Source organism: Aythya fuligula, chromosome 8 (assembly GCF_009819795.1).
Source record: "Aythya fuligula isolate bAytFul2 chromosome 8, bAytFul2.pri, whole genome shotgun sequence".
Classification (NCBI taxonomy): domain Eukaryota; kingdom Metazoa; phylum Chordata; class Aves; order Anseriformes; family Anatidae; genus Aythya; species Aythya fuligula.
In genome coordinates, this window is record NC_045566.1 from 1545170 (window position 1) to 1557231 (window position 12062).

The window sequence follows — 12062 nt, forward strand, 5'->3', positions numbered from 1 at the left end:
CGTGGAGAGGCTCGGGGAATGAAGCCAGCAGGGAAGAAAGGGGCGCAGCTGGCGGGGCGTGCTGCACCGCGCCGGGGGCGCAGCACATGAAGGGTTCCTGCAGAAAGGAGCCGAGTTCCCCCAATTTTCCAGAAGACTCAATCCCCCCCGCGGGGCTTTCAGGGCGTCCCTAAACGCTTCCTGGTGTTCAAACTATGCTTTTAAGTGGCGGGGTGGAAGAAAAATAGCTACCATTTCCTGCAGAGCGCCGGCTGCTTTTTCGGTGGCTGGTTTGGGGCGGGGTGCGGCAGGAGCCCAGGTGCCGTTCCGGGACCTGTGCACCAGGACCAGGACCCGCCGAGCGAGCCAAGGAAGGCAACACAACAGCACAGAGGATCCGAGAGTCAACTTTATTCCAAAAAAAAAAATAAAACACAAAAAAAAAACAAAAAAAAGAAGAAAAAAACACCCCAGAACAAAGCATTATCCACTTTCCAACACCGCCAGTAGGGCAGCTCTCAGCAGCCTCCTGTTAAGAGGTGGCGTCGGCCAGGACCAGCTGCTGCAGGGGTGCCTGCTTCAGAGACCGCAGGGTATAAATAACTTTTTTTTTTTTTTAAAGTCAATATCATAAAATAACTTACTATATACCTTAGCATTAAAAACTCGAGACTGAACATCCCAGAAACACGCTAAAAATCGGCTGCAAAGCGTTCCGATCAACCGCCGAGCTCCTCGCGGAGTCGAGCCACAACCTGCGAGCGAGTCGCACTTCAGGGAACCTCGAGGGGCGTTCGGCGGCGTCCTCGCTCCTGGGGCAGGCTCCGGCTCCTCCCAGCCTCCTTCCCTTCGCTTCCCGGGCCGCGTCGCTCGTCCTCCATCCATCCCACGCAGCTCAACCCCTCAATATTATTTTTAAATCCTTTTTTTTTTTTTTTCTTTTTTTCTTTTTTTGGACGATTTTTTTTTTTGTTTTTTTTTTAAAACCTTTATCCCCCCCCCCCCTCCCCTTCCCCTGCTGCGTCCTCGCACGAGGGCAGGGGGGATTTTTTTTTTTCCTTCCTGAGCTAAGCGCCAACGCACGGAAAGCATCCCACCGACCCCGGTGCAGCGCTGTCACCGCTCGGGGAGGTTGATGACCGGCACCCACTGGTCGGCGTAGCGCCGCTCCCGGCAGAAACACATGAGCTGACTCAGCGCCGGGTCCTTCCACTGGGACGCGTGGGGGTTCTGGAACGAGAAGAGGGGTCAGCACGGGGAATTAAAACCCTAAATCCGGGTGCAAACAGCGGGAAGGTCCCGGGGACCCAGGTTTTGCTTCAGCCCCGTCCTCACCGTGACCAGGACGCAGTGGAGGTCGGTGGGGGGCTCGGTGGCGGTGTGGGGCAGCAGGAGCTGCGCCAGGCGTGCCGGGTTGCTGACCCGCAGGATGTTGATGTCGTTCTCGCAGCAGAAAGCCTGGATGAGGGTGAAGTGGATCTGCAGCGCCGCGTCCTCCGCTTCCTCCTCGTCCGCCGCCAGCAGGCACAGCACCACGTTGTCCGGGTCCCTGCGGGGGCACCGGGGGGGGTCACCGGGAACACTGGGGGGTCACCGGGGGGGGGTTTACCAGGGGGAAAGGGGTCACCGGGAGGGGTCACCGGAGCACCAAGGGGGGTTACCGGGGTCACCGTGGGGGTCACCAGGAGCACTGGGGGTGGGGTGGGGGGGGGGGTGTCACCGGGAATAGCGGGGGCTGGGGGGTCCCCGGGGGGCAGCACTCACACGTTGAGCAGTTTGGCCGCCTCGTAGACGCCCAGGGTGAGGCTCCGCTGGCTCAGCGCCTTGCTCAGCACCTCCTCCAGCGCGTCCCCCGCCTGCTCCATCCTGCGGGAGGGCACACGGCGTTGGGGAGCACCGGGGGGAGCACCGGGAGACCCCCCCACACCCCCCGGTCCCGGTGCCGGTGCCGGTCCCGGTGCCGGTCCCTACCTGCCGGCCGTGCGGTGCTCGCCAGGCAGCCCCTCCAGAGTCATAGTGCGGCAGCAGGGCAGGGCAGCGCCGCCGCCAGCCCCGGGGCCGCTCCCGGGCCCGATTACGGATCCGGATTCGGATCCCGGTCCTAATCCGGATCCCAATCCGGATCCCGATCCCGGTGCCGGCCCCGTCCCCGCTCGCCCCGCGCCGCCGCCGCCTCTGCGGACAAAGGCTCCCCGCGGGCGTTGTCCTGCCCCGCGCCGCCCTCATTTGCATGCCCCCGCGCCATTGGGCCATGCAAATGAGGCCACGCCCCCTCCCCCCCCTCCCGGCCTTTCGCCTTTTATCCCCCGAGCGCACCCCGCGAGGCTGCCACGGGAACCGGAGGGGGCGCCGCCGCTGATTGGATGAGGGGAGAAAGGGGCGTGGTTTGGGGGAGGGGGCGGGGTCTGTATGGAAAGGGGCGGGGCTTGCGGCGCGCCATCCCGGGCAGGGCGCCGCGGGCTCCCCCCGGCTGCTGGGTCCCAGCGGGTCCGGGTGCTCCCCGGAGCCTTCCTCCTGCTCCTCCTCCTCCTGCTCCTGCTCCTCCTCCTCCTCCTCCTCCTGCTCCTGCTGCTCCTGCTGCTGCTGCTGCTGCTGCCGCCCCTGGGTGCCCATTTCCCAAAGTGGTGCCAGGATAAGGCTCAGGAGCTGGGCCCATGACCCCGGCACATGGCTGGGGGATGCTCAGTTTTGGGATATGCTCAGCTCTGGGATGTGCTCGGTTTTGGGATATACTCAGCACTGAGGGATGCTCAGTTTTGGGATGTGCTCAGCTCTGGGATGTGCTCAGCACTGAGGGATGCTCAGTTTTGGGATATGCTCCTCTCTGGGCAATGCTCAGCTCTGGGTGATACTCAGCTTTAGGATATGCTCCTCTCTGGGATATGCTCAGTTTTGGGATATTCTCAGCTCTGGGATATGCTCAGTTTTGGGAGATGCTCAGCTTTAGGATATGCTCCTCTGGGATATGCTCAGCTCTAGGATATGCTCAGCTCTGGGATATGCTCATCTTTAGGATATGCTCTTCTCTGGGATATGCTCAGCTTTAGGATATGCTCCTCTCTGGGATACGCTCAGCACCAGGTGATGCCGAGCACCGGGCACGCTGCCTGCCATCACCTCACCCCCCTCTCAGGGCACCCTTTCCTTCTGGAAGGGCTCTGCGCAGCCAAACACAAATCCCTGGGTGCAGACACTGCCAAACAAACCCCTTTGGGGATCTCCAGGAGGGTGCCCGAAGGTCGTCCCCGGCCGATCCCGCTGCCCCACGGCGCTGCCCGGCCCCCGAGAAGCGCTCAGGTGGGGGCGGCAGATGGCAGGGCCCCGGCGCAACAGGCGGGAGCTTTGTTCGGTGGCCTCCCAATTAAATCCGCTTCATTTGCCCCATCTCTCATGGCAACCGGAGCCCCCGATCTGTCTGGGAGGGAGCCGACCAGCAGCCGGGGCCGGTTCGGGGTCTCGCCGGGTATCGGCGGTGCCCTGGGCCGTGTCTCCAGCCTCCTGCTGGCCCTGGGGAGCTCTGGTGGTGCAGGATGATCGAGGAGGGGTCTCCTCAGGGTCCTGTGCCCGTGCCTGATGGGTGCTGCAGGAGGAGGTGCTGCGCCAGCACGGGGTGGGTGTCCTGCACGTCAGAGCACCGAGTTGTTTAAGGTTTTTATTAAATTCCCCAAAACTTAACCAGCAGCCGTGGTGGGATGCGCGCAGCCGCTCGGCACCAGGCCTGCAGGGAAGGCCGAGGCCGGCAGGTGAATAACCCGGCATAGCCAGGCAGGGACGAGAAAATCAGGCTGGTTCGCTCACAGCGAGGGAAGTGAGTCCTCATTACTCACCCCCATCTGCAAAATACCCGCAGCAGCATCCCTCTGCCCGGCCTGCCCTCTGCCCCAGCCCCGGGCGGGGATGCCATCTGCAGGGTTTGCCTCGGCCCCGAGCTGACCACGTCCCTACCCCACATCCCCTGCCCCCGGGCTGCCCCCTGCCCCTGCAGCTCCCCCTCCTGCTGGCTCCTTGCTGGCCCCGTTTTGCAGCAATGTCCCCATCCGTTCCCCGGGCCGTGTCCCCCTGGGGCTGGCCGAGCCTCTCACCCACCCCGCTGAGCCCCCGTTTTCCCCCAGCCCTGCTCCGTGAGGGTCCTGGGCTTTGTGTTTTGGCCACAGACCCGTGCTGCCCGCACGCTGAGCACCAAAAAGCCCCCGCAGAGCTCGCTCAGCCCCTGGCATCCCTCCTCCCACAGCATCCCCCGGGTAGGAGCTCAGCACAGGGGGCACCTCGGGGTCCCTCCAGCCCCCCCCGGAGACCCCCTGCCCCCTGCCCCCTGCCCATATCAGCATCAGCAAGGCGGCCAGGGGCTGAGCCCCCGCTCAAGGTCCTAAGGAGCGCCATAAAAGGGTTGTTATTATCATTATTAGCAGCATTTTATCTTTTTTATTTTTTTTATTTTTAATAAAATTAGCATTTTATTTGGTTAAGAAAATGCTGGTGCTGCTCCGGGTGCGGGGTGCCACAGGCTCCCCCCTGTCCCCAGGCAGCCTCCCCAAACCCCAGCCCTCCCCGGCCGTCCCGCTCGGGATGCTGGCAGCAGCCGGCCCCGCTGGTTTTATTTTCCTGCCCGGTGGGAGCTGCCAGCACCTCCCAGCAGCTAATTAACTGCAGGATTTTCGCCGGGGAAGAGCGGCTGCGACGAGCCCCCGCGTGGCCCTGCAGTGCTGGAAGCCCAGGGCCGGGCCAGGGGCTCCTCTTTTCCATGGGAATCCCTTTTGGGGTCTGGCTTTTCCCATCTCCCGGCTGGGCACGGGGTGCTGGTGCACCTGGGGAGCTGATATTGAACTGATTTATAGGGGTGTAGTCCATATATTGACAGCTGTGTGCAAATGATACACACATGGCATCTATAGGATAATTATATATGAAATATGCAACAATACGCTGTGGAGAATATGGGTATGGAATGATATCCCTAAATATTTAATGTCAGATCTGGCACACCACGGATGGGTTGGCTTTGAGGCTGTACAGGAGCAGGTGAAGGAGGGCACGGCGGGGATGGGGGGGATGCTCAGGAGATGGGGATGATGCTGGCATCATGGCCCTGGGTTTAAGCACCACACGAGGGCCGGCTGAAGCCCAGGAGGAGCAGATCCCTTTAGGAACGGTGCCTTGGGGCTGGAGGAGCTGGCAGGCCGGGTGCCGAGGGGTGGGCAGGACGTGGCCATTCCCCCCGCAGGGCGGCCGGCCGGGCGCGGGTGCCGTTCCCCACGTAGCCGCCTGCTGCAGCCAAGCTGCTCCCAGCACCCTGTGCTGCGCCTCTTTCATCAGCGGCACTCGGAGCAACTCGCGGGCGGTGATTTGGGTGTGCAGCACGCCCACGGTGAATGCAAATGCTTTTTTTTTCTTTTTTTTTTTTTTTAACTCCGTTCTCGCACGCGTGCGCGCTGCCTGGGTTGCAGAGCGGGCACGCCGGTGTCCCTTGCCGTGCATCGGGCACAGGGACGCACCAACCCCATCCACCTGAATCCTCCAACTCTTCTTCCAGGCCTCGAAATCTGTCTCTGGAGACGTTTGTGGTCGGGCTGTGCCGAGGCGTGTTCCCCCCGTGCCCCCTGCAGCCCTGGGACACGCACCCCGTTATCGCAGTGGGTGCCCCGTGCTGGGAACCGGGACCTCGGGCTCGGCACCGTGCTTATCGCAGCCAACAGCCCCCGTGCTGCTTTATCCATCCCAGCAGCACTGCCCCCCCAAAGGCTGCACCGCTCGGCCAGGAGCTGAGGATGCTCGGGATCTCTGCAAACCTTGCCTGAGCCCACGCCAGGCGGTGCCACCAGCGCGTGTCCCCAAGCAGCAGGTCCCAGAGCAGTGACCGACCCCACGGGGCACCTCCCGCATGCTTCAGCCCCCGTAAGCTCCCTGCCCGGCCGCTGCGGCCAGGGGACCTGGGCCTGTGGTGCCTGTGAGGGGGACGGGGAGGAGCAGGAGCAGGGAGGAAGCCTTGGGAGCAGAGCCCAGCATGCGACAACAGCCCCAGGCTTTGTTTGGGCTGCACCGGTCAGGCAGCCCCACGCTGCTCATTAGCAGAGAGCCGGGGTAGTTCCCCCGCCTGTAATCACCCTAATGAGCACTTGTCTTGCCCATCTGCAGCAGAGGCGATGCCGTGACCTGTTTTCAGGCTGTTTGATCTTGTTCTCCCCGAATTTCCCCGCCGGGGCGAGCCTGCTGCCGCAGCGTGCGTGCCGGAGCACGTGCGGGCCGAGCGCGCCCAGCAGCGGCACGTTCACCGGGGCCGGGGTCCGGCAGCGCCCCGAAACGCTCTGCGTGCTCCCTCCTCGCCTCCTGGGAGCTCAAACCTCATTAGTGAGCGACAGCAGCAGCACTAATGGCTCGGGCTAATTGCCCCGGCCCGACATGGGGCTGAGCAGGGCGCTCCTGGGCACCCCTGCCTGCCCGGTGCGTGCTGGTGCCAAGGGAATCTGCAGCAGGTTTTGGGGTTCCCCTTGTTGGCTCTCGGTGCCTTCACGTATGAAGCTTGGGTCCTCAGAGCCAGCACGGGCACGCAGGGCTCATCTCTGCTCCCCGTCCCCCAGCCTGAACGCGCTGCGTGTCCTCCCCTCGCTCCTCCTCCGGCTGGGAGGGCGGCCTCGAAACTCGGGTCTGCCAGTGGCAAAATGCAGGAAAACGCCCAGAAACGCACAAAGTGCAACGCCTTCTTCCCAGGAGCACCGCGCGGGATGGCAGAGGGCTTCCCTTGGCCTCCCGACACCGCCTGCACTGTTTGGTTTAATCAAAAAAGGGGCCTGGGGGTGGTGTGGGGGGACACGGGGGGCTGGGGGTCGTGCCCGATGCACCGTCCTCATCCCCGCAGGGAGCAGCGCGTGCAGGCAGTGCTGGCAAAGGTCCTGCAGTCAGTCTGAGCTGCTTTTTAGGAAAAATTTCAGCGGTGGGAGGGCGAGCTGCAGGGCTGGGCTGGGAGCACTTTTTCTAACGCGTTAAGGAGGTGATTTTTTGGTGTGCCACGCTCCCAGCGCAACCAGGAATGAGCCGGGGGAGATGTTGGCACGGCGAAACCAGCAGGTCCCTTCTCTTTGCACCACGGAGAGGGCTCTACGGGGAGGCAGTGAGGCTGGATCCTGGAGGCTGTGAGGCTCAGTGGCTGCAGGCAGGCTGGGGACGGGGAGGGGGACGCCTCACGAAGCCATGGGCTCCACAACCAGCACGCAGAGGGGACGGGCTGCTTTGTGGCACGGGGACAGGCTGGGCTGGAAGTGGTGCTGCACAAAACGATGCCCTGCATGGCCTGGCAGGCGCTGGGGGCCGTGCCGATGGCTTTCCCCAAAAATGCACGGGCTGCAGGCTGCTCTGGGTCGGCTTCCAGGGGACGGCCACCGGCACGGCGCAGCAGCAGAGCACCGAGCACGCGCTGCAGGGAAGCAGCGGCCAGGCCTGCCCCCAAAACCAGGCAGCACCACTCCCTTTTTCCCCCTTGTATTGCCAGAGAGCTGATCCAGCTTAAAAATAATAACACGGACCAGAAGGAAAAAAAAAAAAAAAAAAAAAAAAAAAAAAAGCGTGCTTGCTTTTTTCCTGCAGAACAGCAGCCGTGGCGATGGGAAAGTGCCCGTGGCCGCAGAGGCCGGTTCAGCCGGCAGGGAAGAGCAGCTCTCTGCCCGGGCAGCCACCCGCCAGCCTGCAGGATTTGCTTTGGCTTGTCCTGGGCTTCCCAGCACTGCTGCCGGCCCTCTCGCCGTGGCACCTCTGTGTTCCCTGCTCTTTTCCCCAGTGCCACCCGTGGGAAGAGGCACCGCGGGTGCTGCGCCTGCTGCGTGCTCGGGCTGGGCTCCCACGGCACCGCTCGCCCCACCGCTGCGGGTTTTAATTCCCCCCCAGCCAATGCTCTGCAGATCTCGGAGGAAATGTTTTTCTCTCCCCTTTTCCATCTTCTGAGCAGCGCCGAGGGGCGCGCAGAGCAGGGCTGGCAGGAGCGAGCCCCGTGGAGGGGGCTGATAAAAGCAGCGCTCGGGCTCCCTGACCTTCTGCTTCTTTCTTACTGTTCCAGCGCTCGTTTTCGGAGCTAAAAATACCTTTTACCTTGGCTGCTGTTAAGGAGGAACTCCCTCTTTGCAGGTTGTTTGGGATTCGAGGGAAGAAAGAGCCTGGCTGAATGTGCAGGCAAAGCTCTGCGGCTGCACGGTGTGTTCCCTTGCCTGGTGCACATTTTGATGGGCCTTTTTTACTCCTCCGTGCACGTACTTGGTGTTGTTATCCGCGTGTTTACAGCCCTCCTCATAATGCCTCTGCTGGTTTTTCTGCTCTGAAAAAAAAAAAAAAAAAAAAAGCCCAGAGCCGTGCTGAAATGAGCAGAATATCCGGGAGGACAAAGCCGCGGCGCAGCTCGTGCGGTGCAGCTTTCCTGAGCTCTGCCGGACCCCTCCTGGTCATCCCCGCTGCCCTGCTCAGCGCTGTGTAATTCTGGGACTTTATCCCAATCAGAAGCCCTGTGCCACGAACCCACTGATGCGAACATCTCCGTAAAAAGTGCTCGGTGTGCGTGCTGCCTGCTGTATTCACCGCGGTGAGCCAGCAGCAGCAGGTGTCTCTGAGTTAACGCAGCGTGCTTTTAATTGCAAAAAATTAGCCGTAGGTAGGCTGCTTGGTTTTCTTCCACCGTCTGCTATTTCACACTCGCCGGCACCCATACTCTTCACCCACAAGACCTGCCACAGGTAGGCCATCCGGCACGCTTCTCCCCCCGAGCTGTCCCTGCTGGAGTTGTGCAATGCGTTTTGGACACTCGGTGTCTTCATGCAGCAGGTCGAAAACCCGGTGGAAACAACTGCAAAAAAAACGAGCAGAAAGTTGCTGAAGGTACTTTGTGGTGCCGTGATTACGCGGTATGTGAAGTTTTCCATCCAGTTCTGAAGTCCTGGCCGTACCTGACTTCATTCAGAAGCAAATGTCATGGTTTTTTGTATAAGAAACCGGAGCGTTTTGTACGGCCTGGGAAGAGATCCACCTCGAAGAGATCCTGAACAACCTCCTCCTGCTCGGCGTGCTGTGTGCTCTGGCAGGGAGGGGTGCATGCATCTGGAGAAAACCAGCAGCACGGCTTTGTAAACGTCCTTCAGCCAAAAAAAAAAACAGGAAAAATGCACCTCAGAGATGGAACAAAGACCCAGATGGGCTCGTCTCCCCCTGCCCTGAACTTGCCGCGTTTCCTCCTCTTGCTTCATAAGCAGACAGCCGACAGCTGCTGGCAAAGGCTTGAAAATAGCCTGGGTGCAGCGTGTCACACAGCACGCCGAGCCTCTTTTGGGCAGGAGCTCCCTCGCTGGGTTATCTATAGGCCAGCTTCAGGCTGCCTGCCCCGGCCACAAATAGCACCCGCAGCCCCTGGGAGCGCTGGTTCTGTGCTGGGCCTGAGCAATAATGGATAAAATCAGGCTCTGCTCCCCCAAAACCCAGTACTGATATCCTGTCATTGATGCCAGCTCTTGGAAGCCGCCTGTGAGCGTTTCAGTCATCCTCTAACGACCGCATCAGCAAACAGCGCTAACGAAATGACCGTCCTGAGACTGCCGTGCGGGGTTTCGGCGATTTGGAAGCCGTAACATAAAAGTTACAGCCCTGATTAGAAGCAGAAGTGCCGTGTTAATAGTCCTTGGCTATTTAATTCCCAGGCTATGGCTGTCTGCGGTTCAGGTTTTCAGGATCGATTGCAGTTGGGCATCACTGAGCGTGCACAAATGGTCCTCTGGCTGCAAATTTTGTCATTCAGCCGACGTCGACAGAGTCACAAAGCCCCAAACCTTGTCACCAGCCTTCCTCTGGCCATAGCACCAGCCCTGTCCTGAGCACCAGGACGTGGGGAGCTGCGATCCCCCAGCAGCTCTGCTAGGCAGGAGCACGGAGGGATGTGCCTGCCCCGTATGTGTGAGCAAACTGTGCCTGTGGCCTGCAGGGGAGCTGGGGCCGTTTCTCCAAAAAGTGCTGTGTGGAGGGTTTGGCCGTGGTTGCTGCTGGCTGTGCCGAGCTGCCTGGTGCGGTGCAATGGGTGCTGCCCCTTCGCCCTGCGCTGGAAGCCGGCCCTGCTTATCTGCAGCAGCGCCACCCAAAAAACAGCAGGCAGAAAACCACCTTTTCCACCAATTCCTTTTTCCCTGGCTGTGCCCAGGAGAAAACGTGTGTCGGCCAAGCTGCCTAGGGAAGCAAGGCATGCCCAAACCCCAGCCTCAGCCCCCCTCCCGGTCTCCTTTGAGCCCGCTGCCCAGCAGATTGGACGGAGCAGCAGCCCTTCGGGGAGCCTTATCTTCCCGGCAGCCTTGTGCACCAGGCAGCTGGGCCCAGCTGATGCCCCCGCAGGAGGGCAACGCTCTGGCCTCTGCGAGATACCAGCGAGCCCTCGGGAGCCCACCCAGAGCTCCCCAGGTGTAGGCAGCCCAGCCTGTCGGTTCTGCAGCTCACAGTCACTTATTAGACCCAACATTTTCTTCGTTTTGTGTTTGAGGGATGCAGCCAGCCGCCCTTCACACCCCATCGCGTTTCCTGCCTGTTTTCCCCACAGACCACAGCCCGCCCGCCTGGCCAGGCTCCAGAGCCCTGCCTGATCCCCTCGGTGGCATTTCAGCTCCTAGTTCCTCAGGTAAACGTGGACCTGAGGCCTCCCCAGCTGCTGCATTTCTCCGGGGGGTGATGCACAACTGCAAGGTGCAGTCCTGAGCAGGAGAGGCCGGAGAAGGGAGCTGCCACGTAAACATCTGGGTTGGGATTTCTGCAGCGCTGCGCTGGGTGTGCCTGTCCAGAGAGGCAGAAGTTATCACCGGGAACGTGGCGATCAATGAATTTGCTTTTCAAATACAAAGTGCCTGAAAACTGGGCCCCGCGTGGCTGGTAATTAGGCCTCTTTATTGCAAATGTCCATGTGCAAGCAGTGTGTGACAAAGCACGCGGCTTCCTACCATGCACCCTTCAACTTTGGCTTCTTGCTGTGTGGAATAAACACATCTGGCTGTTGGTGAGCATGTACATACGATAGCTGGTTTATTTTTCAGTTTATATTAAAGCATTTTGAATCTGTTTTGTGTGTGCTTGATTCAAGGAGTGACTCAAAACCCATTAGGCCATAGCTTCACTTGGGAAATTTGGGAATACTGAATATATCTTGGCTTTCTTTGTCTACGGTGGGATTTCATTAGGTGGTTAGAAGGCACTAGAGTGCAGAGCTCTTTGTATGGAACCAGTACAACAAGCGGAGGTGAAATATGCACGGTCCTTGCAAAACCAACAAAACAGAGCTGCTGTGACTTCCATTTGAGTGAAAAATCCTACAGGCAGGTGACTGAAAAATCCATTTGTGTAATCGAATGCCATCGTACAACCACGAAGCTGTCCATGCCATCTGGCAAGCAGCGCTTCAAGGCTCTGGGTGCGAATGCTTGGGTTTTATTAATAAAATGTATGTGATGCAACGCAGGCTCAGCGCCTGTGACGGAGCAGGATGCTGAAATGGGTTCCAGCTTTTTCCAGAAAACTTCTGCCCTGACTGTTAATTATGTGCAGGTATCATTTGGTGGTATTTGATTCATTCCAAAAGCAAACAGGCTTGCTTGAGGAAAATATATTGAGTTCTGAGGATTTCATTTGCGGGAATCACTTAAAATATCCCAAGAAGAGCGTGAGCTTCTTATGCGAGAGATCCGGAGCTTCAAGGGGGGCTTCCTCAGAGATATTAGAAATATTATCCTTGCTGGGGATAAACACAAATATACAATCAGGTACCACAAGGCTCTGACATACAGAAAACATGTATTTTAGAAAATAAATATATGTAGAGAAAAAAAGTATTTTAGAAGGAGATGTCAAGTATGTGCCAGTTACGTATGTTTTAACTTTTAGGATGTTTATAATTTACACTGAGTATAAAAAGAACTAACGACTAATTAGTACTGCTAATATTTACCATCTTGTTTTTCTGACAACTTGATATTGTCTTCTAATTGTATCTGCTAATTAGAAGAACATAATTGTTAATGGAAGACGGAAATATTATACCTCTAAGCTCAAGGTAAATCTTCGAGGTTGTGAAACAACAAGTTTTA

The 12062-nt window shown here is 59.0% G+C and overlaps 1 protein-coding gene across 1 annotated transcript; it reads right to left on the bottom strand.

Moving 5' to 3' along the window:
• Positions 1–999: 999 nt before the first annotated feature.
• Positions 1000–2119, bottom strand: GADD45A (growth arrest and DNA damage inducible alpha). Its single transcript, XM_032192457.1, has 4 exons — positions 1951–2119; positions 1744–1845; positions 1315–1528; positions 1000–1209 (listed from the first exon to the last, which is right to left on the bottom strand). The coding sequence occupies exons 1-4, from the start codon at positions 1992–1994 to the stop codon at positions 1096–1098; spliced, it is 474 nt and encodes a 157-aa protein (XP_032048348.1). The 5' UTR covers positions 1995–2119; the 3' UTR covers positions 1000–1095.
• Between the last annotated feature and the right edge of the window lie 9943 nt (positions 2120–12062).